The following is a 14,360-nucleotide window of genomic DNA, read 5'->3' as shown; positions in this document are numbered from 1 at the left end:
TGACAAAAGATGGATAACCACTTTAAAAAAAATGTTGTGAGGTACCGCCTCACTCTGTTTTAATTTCACTTTTTGCACATTTGTGGCAGTGTTGACTTTTATGAACATTATGTATACATAGATGTATGCACACTATGGCTATGGCTACGGCTACACTACAGAGCTTACAAGTGCAGATGCTCTAAGCCGACAGGAGAGAGCTCTCACGTTGACTTAATTACTCCATCCCTTGCAAGAAGTAATAGCTATGTTGATGGGAGATATAGCCCTGTCCACACCAGCAATTAGGTTGGTGTAATTTACGTTCCTCAGGGGGTTGGCTTATTCACACATCTGAGCGGCATAACTTATACCGACAAACTGTAGTGTGTACATAGCCTATGTTTGTAGTTCATTATTCTAGCCTTCAAAATAATGGTGTACAAAAAGTTTGTACAATCCACCATCCTTGTATTGAAAATGGTCCTGCCCTAGGGAGAACTGAAGGTATGTATCTGATGGCTGTATCAAAATATGGAAATAAACATCCTTGAGGCTGAGAGCTGCAAACCTACCTATATATATCAAAGAAGTGATGATGGATCCAAGAATCAACATTCTGAACCAAAATTTCCAGATGTACCTGTGTCAAGGTTCCTTCTCCACTCTGAACTCTAGGGTACAGATGCATGCAAGACCCCCTAACCTTATTCTTACCAGCTTAGGTTAAAACTTCCCCAAGGTACAAACTTTGCCTTGTCCTTGAACCATATGTTGCCACCAACAAGCATTTTAAACAAAGAACAAGGAAAGAGCCCACTTGGAGACATCTTCTCCCAAAATATCCCCCAAGCCCTATACCCTCTTTCCTGGGGAATGCTTGATAAGAATCTTCACCAATTTGTACAAGTGAACACAGACCCAAACCTTTGGATCTTAAGAACAATGAAAAATCAATCAGGTTCTTAAAAGAAGAATTTTAAATTAAATAAAAGGTAGAAATCACCTCTGTAAAATCAGGATGGTAAATACCTTAAAGGGTAATCAGATTCAAAACAGAGAATCCTTCTACGCAAAACCTTAAGTTACAAAAAGACAAAAACAGGAATATCCATTCCATTCAGCACAGCTTATTTACCAGCCATTTAAACAAAAGGAAATTAACGCATTTCTAGCTAAATTACTTACTAACTTAAAGGAGTTGGAAGGCTTGCATTTCTGATCTGTTCCTGGCAAAAGCATCACACAGACAGACAGACCCCTTTGTCCCCTCCCCCCCGCTCCAGATTTAAAAGTATCTTGTCCCCTCATTGGTCATTTTGAGTCAGGTGCCAGCGAGGTTATCTTAGCTTCTTAACCCTTTACAGGTGAAAGGGTTTTGCCTCTGGCCAGGAAGGATTTTGTAGCACAGTATACAGAAAGGTGGTTACCCTTCCCTTTATATTTATGACACGTCCCCCAAATCACAGATAGGGTGGAACACTGGCTGTGATTTCTTCCTGGAGCTCTAGGGGAAAACAGAGTTAAGACACATGCATCTCTAAATATACTACTAACTGTATAAAGACTAACAATATTTTCCACATCTTAAGGATAATTTGGACCAGCTGATTCTGGGAAACTTTCATGGGAGAGTGCATCAGCCACTTTGTTAGAAGCTCCTGAGGTTTGTTTTATGTCAAAATCAAAATCTTGGAGAGCTAAACTCCATCAAATAAGTTTTTTGTTATTTCCCTTGGCGGTATGAAGCCACTGTAGCGCAGCATGATCTGTTTGCAGGTGGAAACGCCATCCCCAAACATATGGGCGTAGCTTTTCCAGAGCATAGACAATGGCGTAACATTCTTTTTCACTGACTGACCAGTGGCTTTCCCTCTCAGACAGCTTCTTGCTGAGAAACACGATAGGATGGAACTCTTGATTTGGTCCTTCCTGCATTAAGACTGCTCCCACACCATGCTCTGACGCATCTGTGGTTACTAGGAATGGTTTGTCAAAGTCTGGGGCCCTTAGCACAGCGTCAGACATGAGTGTCGCTTTAAGCTGGTTAAAGGCCTTCTGACACTCTTCAGTGCACTGAACTGCATTTGGCTGTTTCTTTTTGGTTAGGTCTGTCAGTGTGGCAGCGATTTGGCTGTATTGTGGTACAAATCGCCTGTAATATCCGGCGAAGCCTAAGAAGGATTGGACCTGTTTCTTTGACTTTAGGACAGGCCATTTTTTGATAGCATCCACTTTAGCCTGTAGGGTGTTGATAGTTCCTTGACCCACCTGGTGTCTAAGGTAAGTCACTCTGTTTAGGCCTATTTGACACTTCTTAGCCTTCACAGTTAGTCCTGCCTCCTTTATGCGCTCAAAGACTTTTTGTAGATGTTTCAGGTGTTCTGCCAAGCCCTTGTACTGGACTGGCAACTTGGCAGTAGGCAAGTCAAAAGAGTTGGACTTGAAGTGTTGAATTGTCACTTGAACCTCTGGGTCGATTAAATTGGGGCCCACTAAGGAAGCGTGGATAGCTGACCCTCCACGGTGTCCCTCCACACTGTGACCTTCTTCCTGCCCACGCACAGTTTCCTTCCACTCTGAGGGTATCTGGGAGGTATCTGGGCCTGATCACCTCTGGTGTGATTCCGGTGCAATGAACTGTAATCTGTTGGGGTTCTGGGGGCAGTTGGCCTTTACATGCCCCGGCTCATTACATTTAAAACATCGTTCAGCTGACGGGTCACTGGGGCGACGTGGGTTGCTGGAGAACAGTGTGGCGGGACGATAAGGTGTCTGCAGTGTTCCTTGGGGTGTAGTTGGGGCTTTGGGCTGTCCCCGGTAGTAGTATGTGGTCTGAGCATGTCCCTTCTGGTATCCACTCCGACTGTGACCAGGGTTGTTTCTCTCTCCTCCCTCCCCCCGTTTTGTTCCGGTTTGTCCCGCCTCTCTGGCAGTCTGGGACTGCTCGTATTGATCAGCATAAGAAGCAAGACTTTCTGCTAAGTCCATTTTCTTATCCCATACACACTGTTTTATATCCTCCTTGGACATATTCAGGAATTGCTCCTGAGTCATCAAATCACACATTCCATCAAAGCTAGTCACACCCCTTCCTCTGACCCATTTATCTAACAGATCCTTCATCTGGTTTATATAAGTCCAGGTCTTCTCTTAAGGGCTCTAAATTTTACTCTAAGTTTCAGGTGTAACTTGAAATTGCTCTAAAATCAAATCCTTGAATTTATTATAGTCAGAAGCCTCATCAATAGGCATCTTATTGAATATGTCCAGAGCTTTTCTCAGTCAATTTTGCGACTGATGTGGTCATCTTGTGAGCTTCAGGAATTTAATGGAGTGTGCACAGTCTCTCAAAGGTGAGAAAATATTCAGCAATATCACTGGGATTCATCATACTGTGGACAGAGTCACTCCCATTTGTGGATTGTTGGGGAAGAATTGTTAGGGTTATTCAGTATATTCTGCTGAGCCTTTGTCTTCTCCATCTCCAGTGCATGCTTCCTCTTTTTCCTTTGCCTCCATTTCTCTCCTGTGGGCAGCCTCCATTTCTTTTGCCTCCATTTCTATCTTTCTGAGTTCTATCCATCTTTCATGTTCCTTTTGTTTTTCCTCAGCCTCAAATCTGGCTAATTCCAACTTCTGTTGAACAGTGCAGTCTGTCATCCTAACCTCTGTTTTTAACTAACTTTACACCTGAGAGTTAGAAAGGAAAAAAAAAAAAAAAAACTGGCTTGTAAAATTTTGCTGTGCTATAACCTAATCCCCTCCCCCTTTCCCTCCCCCCCCTTGATAGCTGTTCTAGCCTACAGAAAAATCCTTTTGTTATGCCTGCTGCTCTGTACCCGAAGCAGGGAAACAGAATCTACAGCTGCAATCACCTTTTATAAAACCTTTTAAAATCCTGCTGTGCTTCTGGTTCAGAATGATCTCAAAATGATCCCACCTCTCTGCCACCATGTCAAGGTTCCTTCTCCACTCTGAACTCTAGGATACATATGTGGGGACCTGCACGAAAGACCCCCTAAGCTTATTCTTTACCAGTTTAGGTTAAAAACTTCCTCAAGGTACAAACTCTGCCTTGTCCTTGAACCGTATGCTGCCACCACCAAGCATTTTAAACAAAGATCAGGGAAAGAGCCCACTTGGAGATGTCTTCCCCCAAAATATTCACCCAAGCCCTATACCCTTTTCTGGGAAAGGCTTGATAAGAATCCTCACCAATTTGTACAGGTGAACACAGACACAAACCCTTGGATCCTAAGAACAATGAAAAATCAAATCAGGTTCTTAAAAGAAGAATTTTAATTAAATAAAAGGTAAAAGAATCACTTCTGTAAAATCAGAATGGTAAATACCTTACAGGGTAATCAGATTCAAAACAGAGAATCCCTCTAGGCAAAACCTTAAGTTACAAAGACACAAAAACAAGAATATACATGCCATCCAGCACAGCTTAATTTACCAGTCATTAAACAAAAGGAAATCTAATGCATTTCTAGCTAGATTACTTATTAACTTCACAGGAGTTGTAAGTCTGCATTCCTGATCTGTTCTCAGCAAAAACATCACACAGACGGACAGAACCCTTCCCCCCCCTAGATTTGAAAGTATCTTGTCCCCTCATTGGTCATTTTGGGTCAGGTCCCAGCGAGGTTCTCTCAGCTTCTTAACCCTTTACAGGTGAAAGGGTTTTGCCTCTGGCCAGGAGGGATTTTATAGCACTATATACAGAAAGGTGGTTACCCTTCCCTTTATACTTATGACAACCTGTTTAATTTTCTTAGCTCCAAGATCGGATGTACAACCCTATTCGTCTTTGGGGCTAGTAAATAATGGGAGAAGAAGCCAAGATTTGAGATTTACTAAGACCTCCTCTATTGCTTCCTTTAGTAAAAGAGTGAATTTCTGTTCTTAATAGCTTCTTAAGAGAGGGAATCAAGGAAAGGAGGGGGCATCCTCAAACTAAATGGTATAACCCTTTTTTATGATGTTCAAAACCCCGCTGTGGTAATATTTTGCAACATATAGAAATGAGATAGATGGTCCCCAAAAGAAAAGGAGGATCAAGATTGATTTGCAGCTCTCAATCTTGATGTAAAACTTTAGGTTTAGCATCATGCAGAGAAGTGGAAGAATTCTTTGGCCTCACCCTTATTTGGAGGATCACTTTCAACATATTGTGGTTGAGAAGCAGTAGAATGCTTCTGTAGATACTGAAATTTTCAGAGTATAATTCGAAGACAACAAAGAAAGGTGGATAGCATTGTCTGATATCTAAGGCAGGTGCAAGATTTCTCATTTTAAAGGATTGCAAAAGACCCAAAGTCCTAGCCACTGATCTCATCTTCTGTTTTCTTTAAGACTTTGTCCATTTCAGAACTGAAGAGACCATTTCCCACAAATGGAAGATCCTGATTTTTTTATTTTGTTTCAAAGGGAAGAAAGGAAGAACATAACCATGTGCATCTGCAAAGAGTTATGGCAGCGGCTGCTGATCTTGAAACTGCATCTGAAACTTCAAAGAATTCTCTCAGTTGTACTTAGCCACATTCTGTCCCTTGACGGGGCACTGACTAATCTTTGAGGCATTTCAGAAATATTCTTTAAAAAAAAAAGTGCAAATATGTCCAAATGATGAAATTGGTACCTAGCCATGATAGCTTGATAGTTAGTGATCCTCATGATCAGAGAAGTGGAAAAAAAAGAGTTTTCCTTCCAAAGAATCTAGTCTTTTCCCTTTTCTGTCACTAAAATGTAAATATTCTGATCTTGATCTCATTTGTTCTGGCTGCAACAATGCAGAGGTGTTTAAAAAAAAAAGATAGCAGCTGAGAGGGTGATAGATTATTCCATACTTGATATCCCTGGTTGCCAGAGACCTTCCAAGATGGGGCAAGAATATACCTTGTTAGAAGATGTAGTATCAAGGATATCAGGGACAGGATGGGGAGCTTCCTCTACTGCCACAGATGGCATGTTTAAAATAGTAACCATTCTGTTGACTAGTTCCTGAAATTGAGTAGCATCTTCAGAAGGAGATAAAGCTGAAAGGACATCAACGTTTTCATCAGGAGAGGAGTCCCCAGCTAACTCCTGTTCATGATACTGAATGTTCATTTGACGAGGTGAATCTCCCTCCTCCTCCTCCTCTATGTATAGTGCATCAGGAACAGTGGGTGACTTATCTTTCACTTAAGGATCCCACTGTCTAGGATTCAAGTTTTTCAGATCTGTAGGGGCACCACTACCTGGACATGAAAATCAAGATGTAGATCTTAAAAAGGATTGATAGGAAAACTCTGGAGTCAGCCAGCATAATGATGGCATCCAGGATGGCATCTGCTAATCCTGACAACTGTTCTAGTCTGGTATCATGTTGTAATCAGGATGATAAGGACATTTGTGATAGTCTACCTCAGAAAAATGTTTCTTAGAAGGTAAAGGTAATGACTCAGTTTCTGGATAGACAGGCTGATCCAGCTCTTCTGAATGCAGAACCCATCCTGGACTGACAGAGAAATTATAGGAGATATAACTGAAGTAAGGATCTGCTACAAAGACAAAGGAAACAATTTCTTCTCAGACCATCCAATAGGGGTTTTTGGTGATGGTAAAATGTCTGCAGATCTATGTGATAAAATGTCTCCTCTCTGTCACTTATCTGGTGGAAGGAGCTGAGCAGAGTCCTTGTACAATTCCCCAATATTGGTGAGGAATTGAAAGGATCCAAGGGACATGGTTCTGAGTGTACTTGTGCTGTAACAATAGATGGAACTGGAAATGATGAGATACTCTGATCCAACTGTCTTCCTGGACCCATTGCATGGGAACGATCTCATGAGATCACAAATGTCCTTATCATCCTGATTACGACATGATACCAGACTAGAACATTGTCTTTCTGGAACTGGAAGTGCCCCATTCCAATTAAGGCCTCTATTCTCCCCTCCCCCCCAGAAGCTTAGAACCAAAGCTCAGAGCAGAGGATGACAATTTCAACACTGTTGTCTTTCTGGAACTGGAAGTGCCCCATTCCAATTAAGGCCTCTATTCTCCCCTCCCCCCCAGAAGCTTAGGAAATTTCTGATCCATAAGATTGAATAGATAACGCTTCTTGTAGTAAGAGGGCTTGCAATCTATTCTGCCCCTCTTTTCTGGCATGTGGGGTAAAGGTACCATATAAGGAGAATGGTCCTCTCTTAAAAACTTCAAACTCTGAGTGTAGGCATCCAGTGCAGGGAAGACCATGGGGTGTGATGTGCATCTCTTGTGTCTGTGTGTCTATCTTTAAGATCCGCCATCAATGCCCATGTTGACACTAACTAATTGTATATACAAAGGGAACACGGCTCTTATCTAAAACTCTACGGATCGAGGAAATCCAAAGAAGGTTCATGTCCATTTGAGTCAGCGGCTGGAAAGAATGGAGGCAGCAACCGCTGCTGCGCCCCCTTTTATAGCCCTGCCCCAGAACATGCTCAAATGCTGGAGGAGCAGCAGAAGGGGAAGCCTGAGTGCCCCAACATTGTAACAGGCACTGATAACAGTAGGTTCCACCATTCAGCTGCAGCAATCCACTCAGCCTCAGGAATGAACATGCAGAGGACACTTGAAGAACTAAGGCATCAACACAACGGTTTAGTATGGGGCAGACAAAAGATTAGATGTTGGAGATTATGTAGATATTTCCTTGCTTACTCTTTTCTTTTCCTTATATAGTTCAACTTTAATAAAATGAAATTCAGTTTTTGTAGTCTATATATAAAACTTAGAGGCCAAATCCAACCAAATTAATTAAAAAGCAATTTTCCATTCACACACAGGTTAATTACATTTTAATTGCTTTCAGTATGAAAGCATTTCAAGTTCACGTAAGGCAGAGGGATGGGGAAAGAGATTGAAGTTAATCACAGTAGTTTGTAAGGATTAACAACATGACACTTAACTAATCAGAGGCCCTAACTAAGCTAATGAACTACATGTTGACAGTGCTTTTTGCCAGCAGCAACAGCAAAATATCTTCACAAAAGTTGCATCAGTGTTAAAATATGCACACAAGTTGGACATTATATCCATGCTAAACAAAATCCAGTCTCTTTCACAAAATGTCATTTGTAAAGCTATGCTCCAGAAAAAACACCTTATTTTTTAAAATACATATTCTACACCAAGCTTGGACTGGCCTACAAAGAAATTTCCCAGAAGATCCCAGGACTCCTGTCTGGGGTCCTCTTGTATATGAATTTAATATGTCAGCATGCTATACAAACTGAGGTAAGACTTGAGATACCATATGATGCACAGTAGGTAACATACTAAATTCAAACAAGAGGTGGCAAATGACTAAAGGACAGCACATGTGGCAGGCCAATCACAGTGAAGGCTGGGCCCTGGGAATCAACACATCACGTGGTAGCAACAGACACTTCCAGCAACCTCATCTGAAGGGAGAAGAGATTATCCCTGTTCCTTCTAGACTTTAGCAGTATTCATGGTCACTGAACAGATTCATCATGAACCACTACTGCCATTAGTGATTAGCTCCAGAGAGGGTGGTGCTGTTTTTCTCTTTAAAGTTGCTTCCCTAATTACTGTAAGATTTGATTCATTAGCATTTAGAAATTACTTTGTTCTCAACAGGTGTATTAATTACACCATATATTTAGACAATATTTTAAAGTAGTAAAAAAGAGCACCCCACAAAATTGTTATGTCCCAGTATTGCCACCATTCTTTATCATTACAATTAACATAGTACTATAGATTTGTAGAGAACTTTATAAAGAAAAGCAACTGGTCTTTCTTTTAGGAAGTTGCACGAAATATGCCTATTGTTATGGAGGCCTGCTAGCTCACCTCTACATTTAAAAACAATTAAATTTAGGAACAGTCTGTGGAACAAGGTGTGGGTAGAAAACTAGCACAGGATGGATGACGCGCTATATGATCTGCGCAACAAGGATGAATCTTTGGCATTTGCCTAGTTTCTATATAACTTCATGGAATAGGAACACAGGTTAACATCCTCACCACAATTGAAGTTTCAGGTTAAATGACAGCAACTTAATCTACTGTAGTAGCAAAATAGAAGGGAAATCTCTTACCTTATCCAATCTTTTTTGCCAGCTCTCCTCACGTTTTACCATGAGTTCAATACAATGAGAAAGCGTAGCTAGGATTCCAGCAGTAGTTGCCTTGAAAGTTATAGCTTCCCCTTTAAAGTCTATTCCATTAATTCCTTTGGGTGTTACATGTGGAAATACTAAAACAAATAGATAAGATTCATTCACTCTGATACCCACCTTAGTGACGCAAATGAATACTGTACTACAAGCCCTAGATTACAGCCAGCTGTCTAAAGAGGCTTCTAACTAACTAGTGTGAAGTTCATTTAAAAAAATTAAAATAAAGGAGACCAATAACTCCCAGCTATCTGTAGGAGCCGGAAAGAGGCTCAAAGGCAGGAATGCATTCCTTCAGCTTCATCTTACTGTAGTGTATTTCCCCAAGTCTACTCGCTATGCTATGTTACTCAGAAAATCATGTGAGTGGAGGGAGTAGTAAAACTTTTTAACAATAGCATTTTGACAGCTCGAAGTGGGGTCTAATTAAAATAGAACAACCTTAAAATTTAACTGATAATGTATTGAAAAAGCAACAATTTTAAAATGCAAATCATACCCAAAAAGGAATATTAAAATAGCTTTAAATAGATGATTTGTGTTTTTTAAATACAGTAATAATAAAGTAAAATATATCATCTTTAAAAGGTAACCATTATAGCAAGTATGTTGAATTTTCCTTAAGTACAGTGGGTTCTGTAGTTTCAAATACTTCATGCTGCCAGCCAAACCATCTGTTGCTAAGGCTATTTAAACAAATCACTTAATGCGACAGAAAAAAAAAAGTACTTATAACACAAGCTCATACAAAGGGTGACAAAATAGTGCATCAAATACAGCACATGTAATGTCACAAAATACTAGAAAGCACAAGCAACTCACCTGTTAATACAGTTAGATGAGAAAGTAACTCAATTGAACAAGCTAAAGATCAACTGTCCAGCAATAACATTCATCTTCTGGTCTTTGTCAGTTTGTCACAATTTTATTTACTTTGCATCTAAGTTAGATTTTATGAATTTTTAAAATAGAAGAATGTTTGTATAAACCTATGTAACGCAGCCTGACAGACTGAGCTAATGCTTTCAACTGTAAGGTAAGCTGTTCAAGTAAAAAATACTAATTATCTAGATGTAATCGCTGTTCTCTAATGGTAAAAGACTGCAAACACCTACAGTCAGGGGGAATGGAAGGAGGGTGTCACATGGTCTCAATGCATGGTCTAATGCTCTAGAGATACTTAGGATTCCCTCCTTTAACAACATGAAAAAGCTTTTTGAAGGGAGGGTTAAGGATTATATATCGCTTCAAGTCTTCCAATCATTAAGTACAAATCAAAGGCTTCAAATACCCTAATCTACACATTATGATGTGAAAATAAATTGTATTCTCATCCAGATAACAAAACATACTCCATGTTGAATAATATAGAGAAATATTTAATTTGTAGGAGAGAGTGTGACGGGGAAAAGAAAGTTGTGGAAGGAGAAAATATTGTTCCACAGGGACAGTGAGGCTGTTTAAATGGTTGGGTAATGAACACTATGGGGTTGTGATTTCTAAAGGCCACAAATGTATTGTGCCTTAATTGACTTGTGTAAACCCGGCAGGAGCGTACTAAACATTCCCTAGTGTGCTTTAACGTAACAGTACTACATTAAAGTGCACTAAATGTTCCCTAGTGCACTATAACATAGTGCTGTTACATTGAAGTGCACTAGGGAACATTTCGTGCACACCAGCAGGGTCTACATGGACAAGTTAATGCACACCACTTTTATGCACTTTAGAAATCAAAACACCCTAGGGCACTTTACCATATGATGTAGATAAACTCTGAGCAAAAGCCAGAACCTCCCTCATTCTCTCCCCCACCAATGGAGAATACTGGTGTAAGAACATAAAGGAGGTCAAGACTGGGAGAGCGGTGTGAGGAAGCAAGGGAATGATGCATTGGGTTCACTGAAAGCAATGAAAATCAATAGCAATTTAGAATTGAATTCAGAGATTGATAGGAAGTATTGAAAAAGACGGATTAAGGGAGGAGGCTGTACTGCCTTGTTTCCTAGAAAAATTGAGTCTGACTATTATGGACTTCCTGATTTTTAGGCCATTTCAACAATATAAAATCATAATAGGAATGCAGCAAATTCTGCAAAGACCCAAAATCATGATAATCTACAACTTCTCCTGCTCTTTATGTCAAGGTCTGAACAGTGGTGGGAAGAGATTGGGTCTGTTTTCAGTTAGCACTTGCAGTCTCCCTGATGAAAACTATCCCAACTGCTTGTGTCTGCCAAAGATGCCCAATTAGGTCAGGAAGGGAAAATGCTTGTAGTAATGTCAGACGGAGGGTGGAGGCCTCATTAGATTTTTAGATATTAACTCGTTCAAAAATGATTTTTCCATTTCATATTTTAATACTGTCCCTAAAATCAAATGAAGGTATTAGTCCACAATGAGGACCACATCCATCTTAATTTTCAATCTTCAGCTGTTTTACTGGAACCCCATTAAAAATTGTGATTAGAGAAATTGTGGTTAAGGCATGGGACTGAGACTCAGGAACTCTGGGTTACTTTCATGGTTCTGCCGCAGACCCCTTGTGTGACCCTAGGCAAGTCACTTAATCTTTCTGTGTCATAGCTCCCAATCTGTTAAGAGGGGATAATACTTCCTCTTTCCCACCCTTTACCTATCTAATTAAATAAGCTGTTCAGAGCAGGGATAGTCTATTATGAGTCTGTGCAGCATCTATCACAAAGAGGCCCTAATCTCTGTTAAAGCCTCTAAGTATCAATACGATACACTAATAAAGCCCATCATTTTTGTTTTTAAATACACAATGGGAAAAAGTACTTTCCACACTTGCCATTAAGACGCAGATGAATAATTTTCACTCAGACTACCCCATCTTCGGGCAGTGTCCAAGCATGGAAAATTTCAGCCACACAAGGTGACCATTTTGAAAGTTACAAGCATACAAAAACAAAGGGTTATAGCAATAACTGCTTTGTGACCTAAACTACAGCCAATATATCAAGTACCAATAATATACAGCATGTAATTTTATAGATTCATACATTCTAAGGCCAGAAGGGACCACTGTGATAATTCAGTCTGAGCTCCTGTATACCACAGGAGATAGAACTTCCCCAAAATAATTCCTAGACCATATCTTTTAGAAAAACACTCAATCTTGATTTAAAAAATGCTAGTGATGGATAAACCACTAAGACCGTTGGTAAATTGTCCTGAAGGCTAATTACAGCACTTAAAAATGTATGCCTTATTTCCAGTCCGAATTTGTCTAGCTTTGACTTCTAGCTATTGTATCATGTTATACCTTTCTCTGTTAGATGATAGAGCCCCTGTTAAATTTTTGTTCCCCATGTAGTTACAGACTATAATCAAGTCACCCCTTAACCTTCTCTTTGCTAAGCTAAATAGATTAAGTTCTGAGTTTACCAAGAGCCATGTTTTCTAATTTTTTAATCCTTCTCATGGCTCTTCTCGGAATACTCTCCAATTTATCAACATCCTTTGCTTGTTGGTTTGATTTCAGTTTACAACCAACCAAACACACACAAGAACTCACTCGCTGCCCCTAAGGAACAAGGGCTTGCCCCCCTTCTCTTCCAACAGATCTCCACTCAAACTCCCTTGTTTGCTGGCTCTTTTGCCGCTGCTCCACATAGGATAGGAGCATCTTCATGCTTCTAAAATTTCACCTTAAATGCTGTAAACCTAAACAACATAGCATTGTTCTGTTGCAGACAAGCTTCAATGCCCAGGAAAATATAAATTATAAATTATATTATATTTATCTTCATCCCTAGAATAAGACAATTATTAACAAAAAGTGTTTTTTAAAATATTATCATAGGGTCACTTTGAAAATGGTGGCCCATTTTGTTTCTTTTTATCTGGCAGTAAATTCTGTAAGGATCCGATTTCAAAACTGAGCTATCTTTAAATGCTACCAGTAAACAAGGTGCCAAAAACATCCATCCACTTTGAACTACTGAAATTTAGTTTAAAAAAACAAACAAACGGAACAGTTGGTTTCCAATCTTGTTTTAGAATCCAAGGACACACACAGACAAAATATGGCTATGCAAAAATTGGATCCAAATTGTCTACAGATGAATAAAGCATAAACAAGTGCAAGGAGAGTTTCAGCTTTGCTTCCAAAAGTTCATGGTTTTGAAGATCCAACCAAGGTTACTAAATATTTGAGTATTGTTTTGTTGCTTAATCTAATATATATTTAAAGATGGTAACATCACTGAATAATAAACACAATTCAATTAAAGTCATTCAATAAGTCTTAATTTGCTTTGATCGAAAGCAAAACCTTCCTGACTTTCCCTTATACCTTTCTGTCAAAGTTACCATTATGTTCTAGAGCCAATTTAATTAAATTTGCAGAATAAAAAGCTCAAGATGAAAGAAAATTCCTTTATCCACAAACAAAAATATTTTAAAATTTAGGAGGAAATGCAAAACGATACCCTTACAGCAGTACACTGTCAAATCAATCATTTCTGCTTGTACTGTATTGGACAGCTCTATTACAACAGGGATAAAATAACCTCTCTACTCCTACTCAAGATTCCCCTGTTTATGTATCTAAGGATTGCATTAACTTCTTTCGCCAGAGTGTCACACTGGGAGCTCACATTCAGCTGATTATCGACCTCCACCCCCCAAATCTTTTCCAGGATCACTACTTCCTAGGATACCTAATTATGGCTTACATTCTTTGTTCCTAGATGTAGACATTTACAGTTAGCCATATTAAAACACATTGTTAAGATTGTGCCCAGCTTAACAAGCGATCCAGATTGCTCTTTATCATTGATCTGTCCTTTTCATTATTTTTTACTCCCTCGATTTTTGTGCCATCTGCAAACTTTATCCGTGATGATTTTTTTCTTCCCAGGTCTTTGATAAAAATGTTAAATAACATAAGGCCAAGAACCGAAACACAACTGCTAAGCGATTCCCCACTTACAATTACACTTTGAGACCTATTGATTACAACTGTTCTTGAAGAGTTAAAATTGGCTATTTTGGCAAACTTTTATAAAGGAACATGATTTTCAAGTGATATCAACATAAAAAATGAGAAATGCAGAAAGACAATTTCTACATTTTTCAGTCCCATGATGACCAGATGCACACATTAAAACACAAACAAAATGTGGGGTGAATTTCATAATGGGCTGTCCCATACATCACAATCTAGTTTCTATA

The 14,360-nt window shown here is 39.4% G+C and overlaps 1 protein-coding gene across 12 annotated transcripts in view; it reads right to left on the bottom strand.

Annotated features, from left to right (window-relative positions):
- CERT1 (ceramide transporter 1) overlaps nt 1-14,360 on the bottom strand; it is a 160,650-nt gene that overhangs the window by 40,976 nt on the left and 105,314 nt on the right. For all 12 annotated transcript variants that reach the window (XM_038402056.2, XM_043515237.1, XM_043515241.1 and 9 more), the window contains one exon: nt 9,084-9,241. In XM_038402056.2, coding sequence (XP_038257984.1) covers nt 9,084-9,241 — 158 coding nt within the window. The remainder of the gene's footprint in view (nt 1-9,083; nt 9,242-14,360) is intronic.

Source organism: Dermochelys coriacea, chromosome 5 (genome assembly GCF_009764565.3).
Source record: "Dermochelys coriacea isolate rDerCor1 chromosome 5, rDerCor1.pri.v4, whole genome shotgun sequence".
Lineage (NCBI taxonomy): Eukaryota > Metazoa > Chordata > Testudines > Dermochelyidae > Dermochelys > Dermochelys coriacea.
The sequence above is the reverse complement of the archived record's forward strand: the minus strand, read 5'-3'. Positions and strand labels throughout refer to the sequence as shown.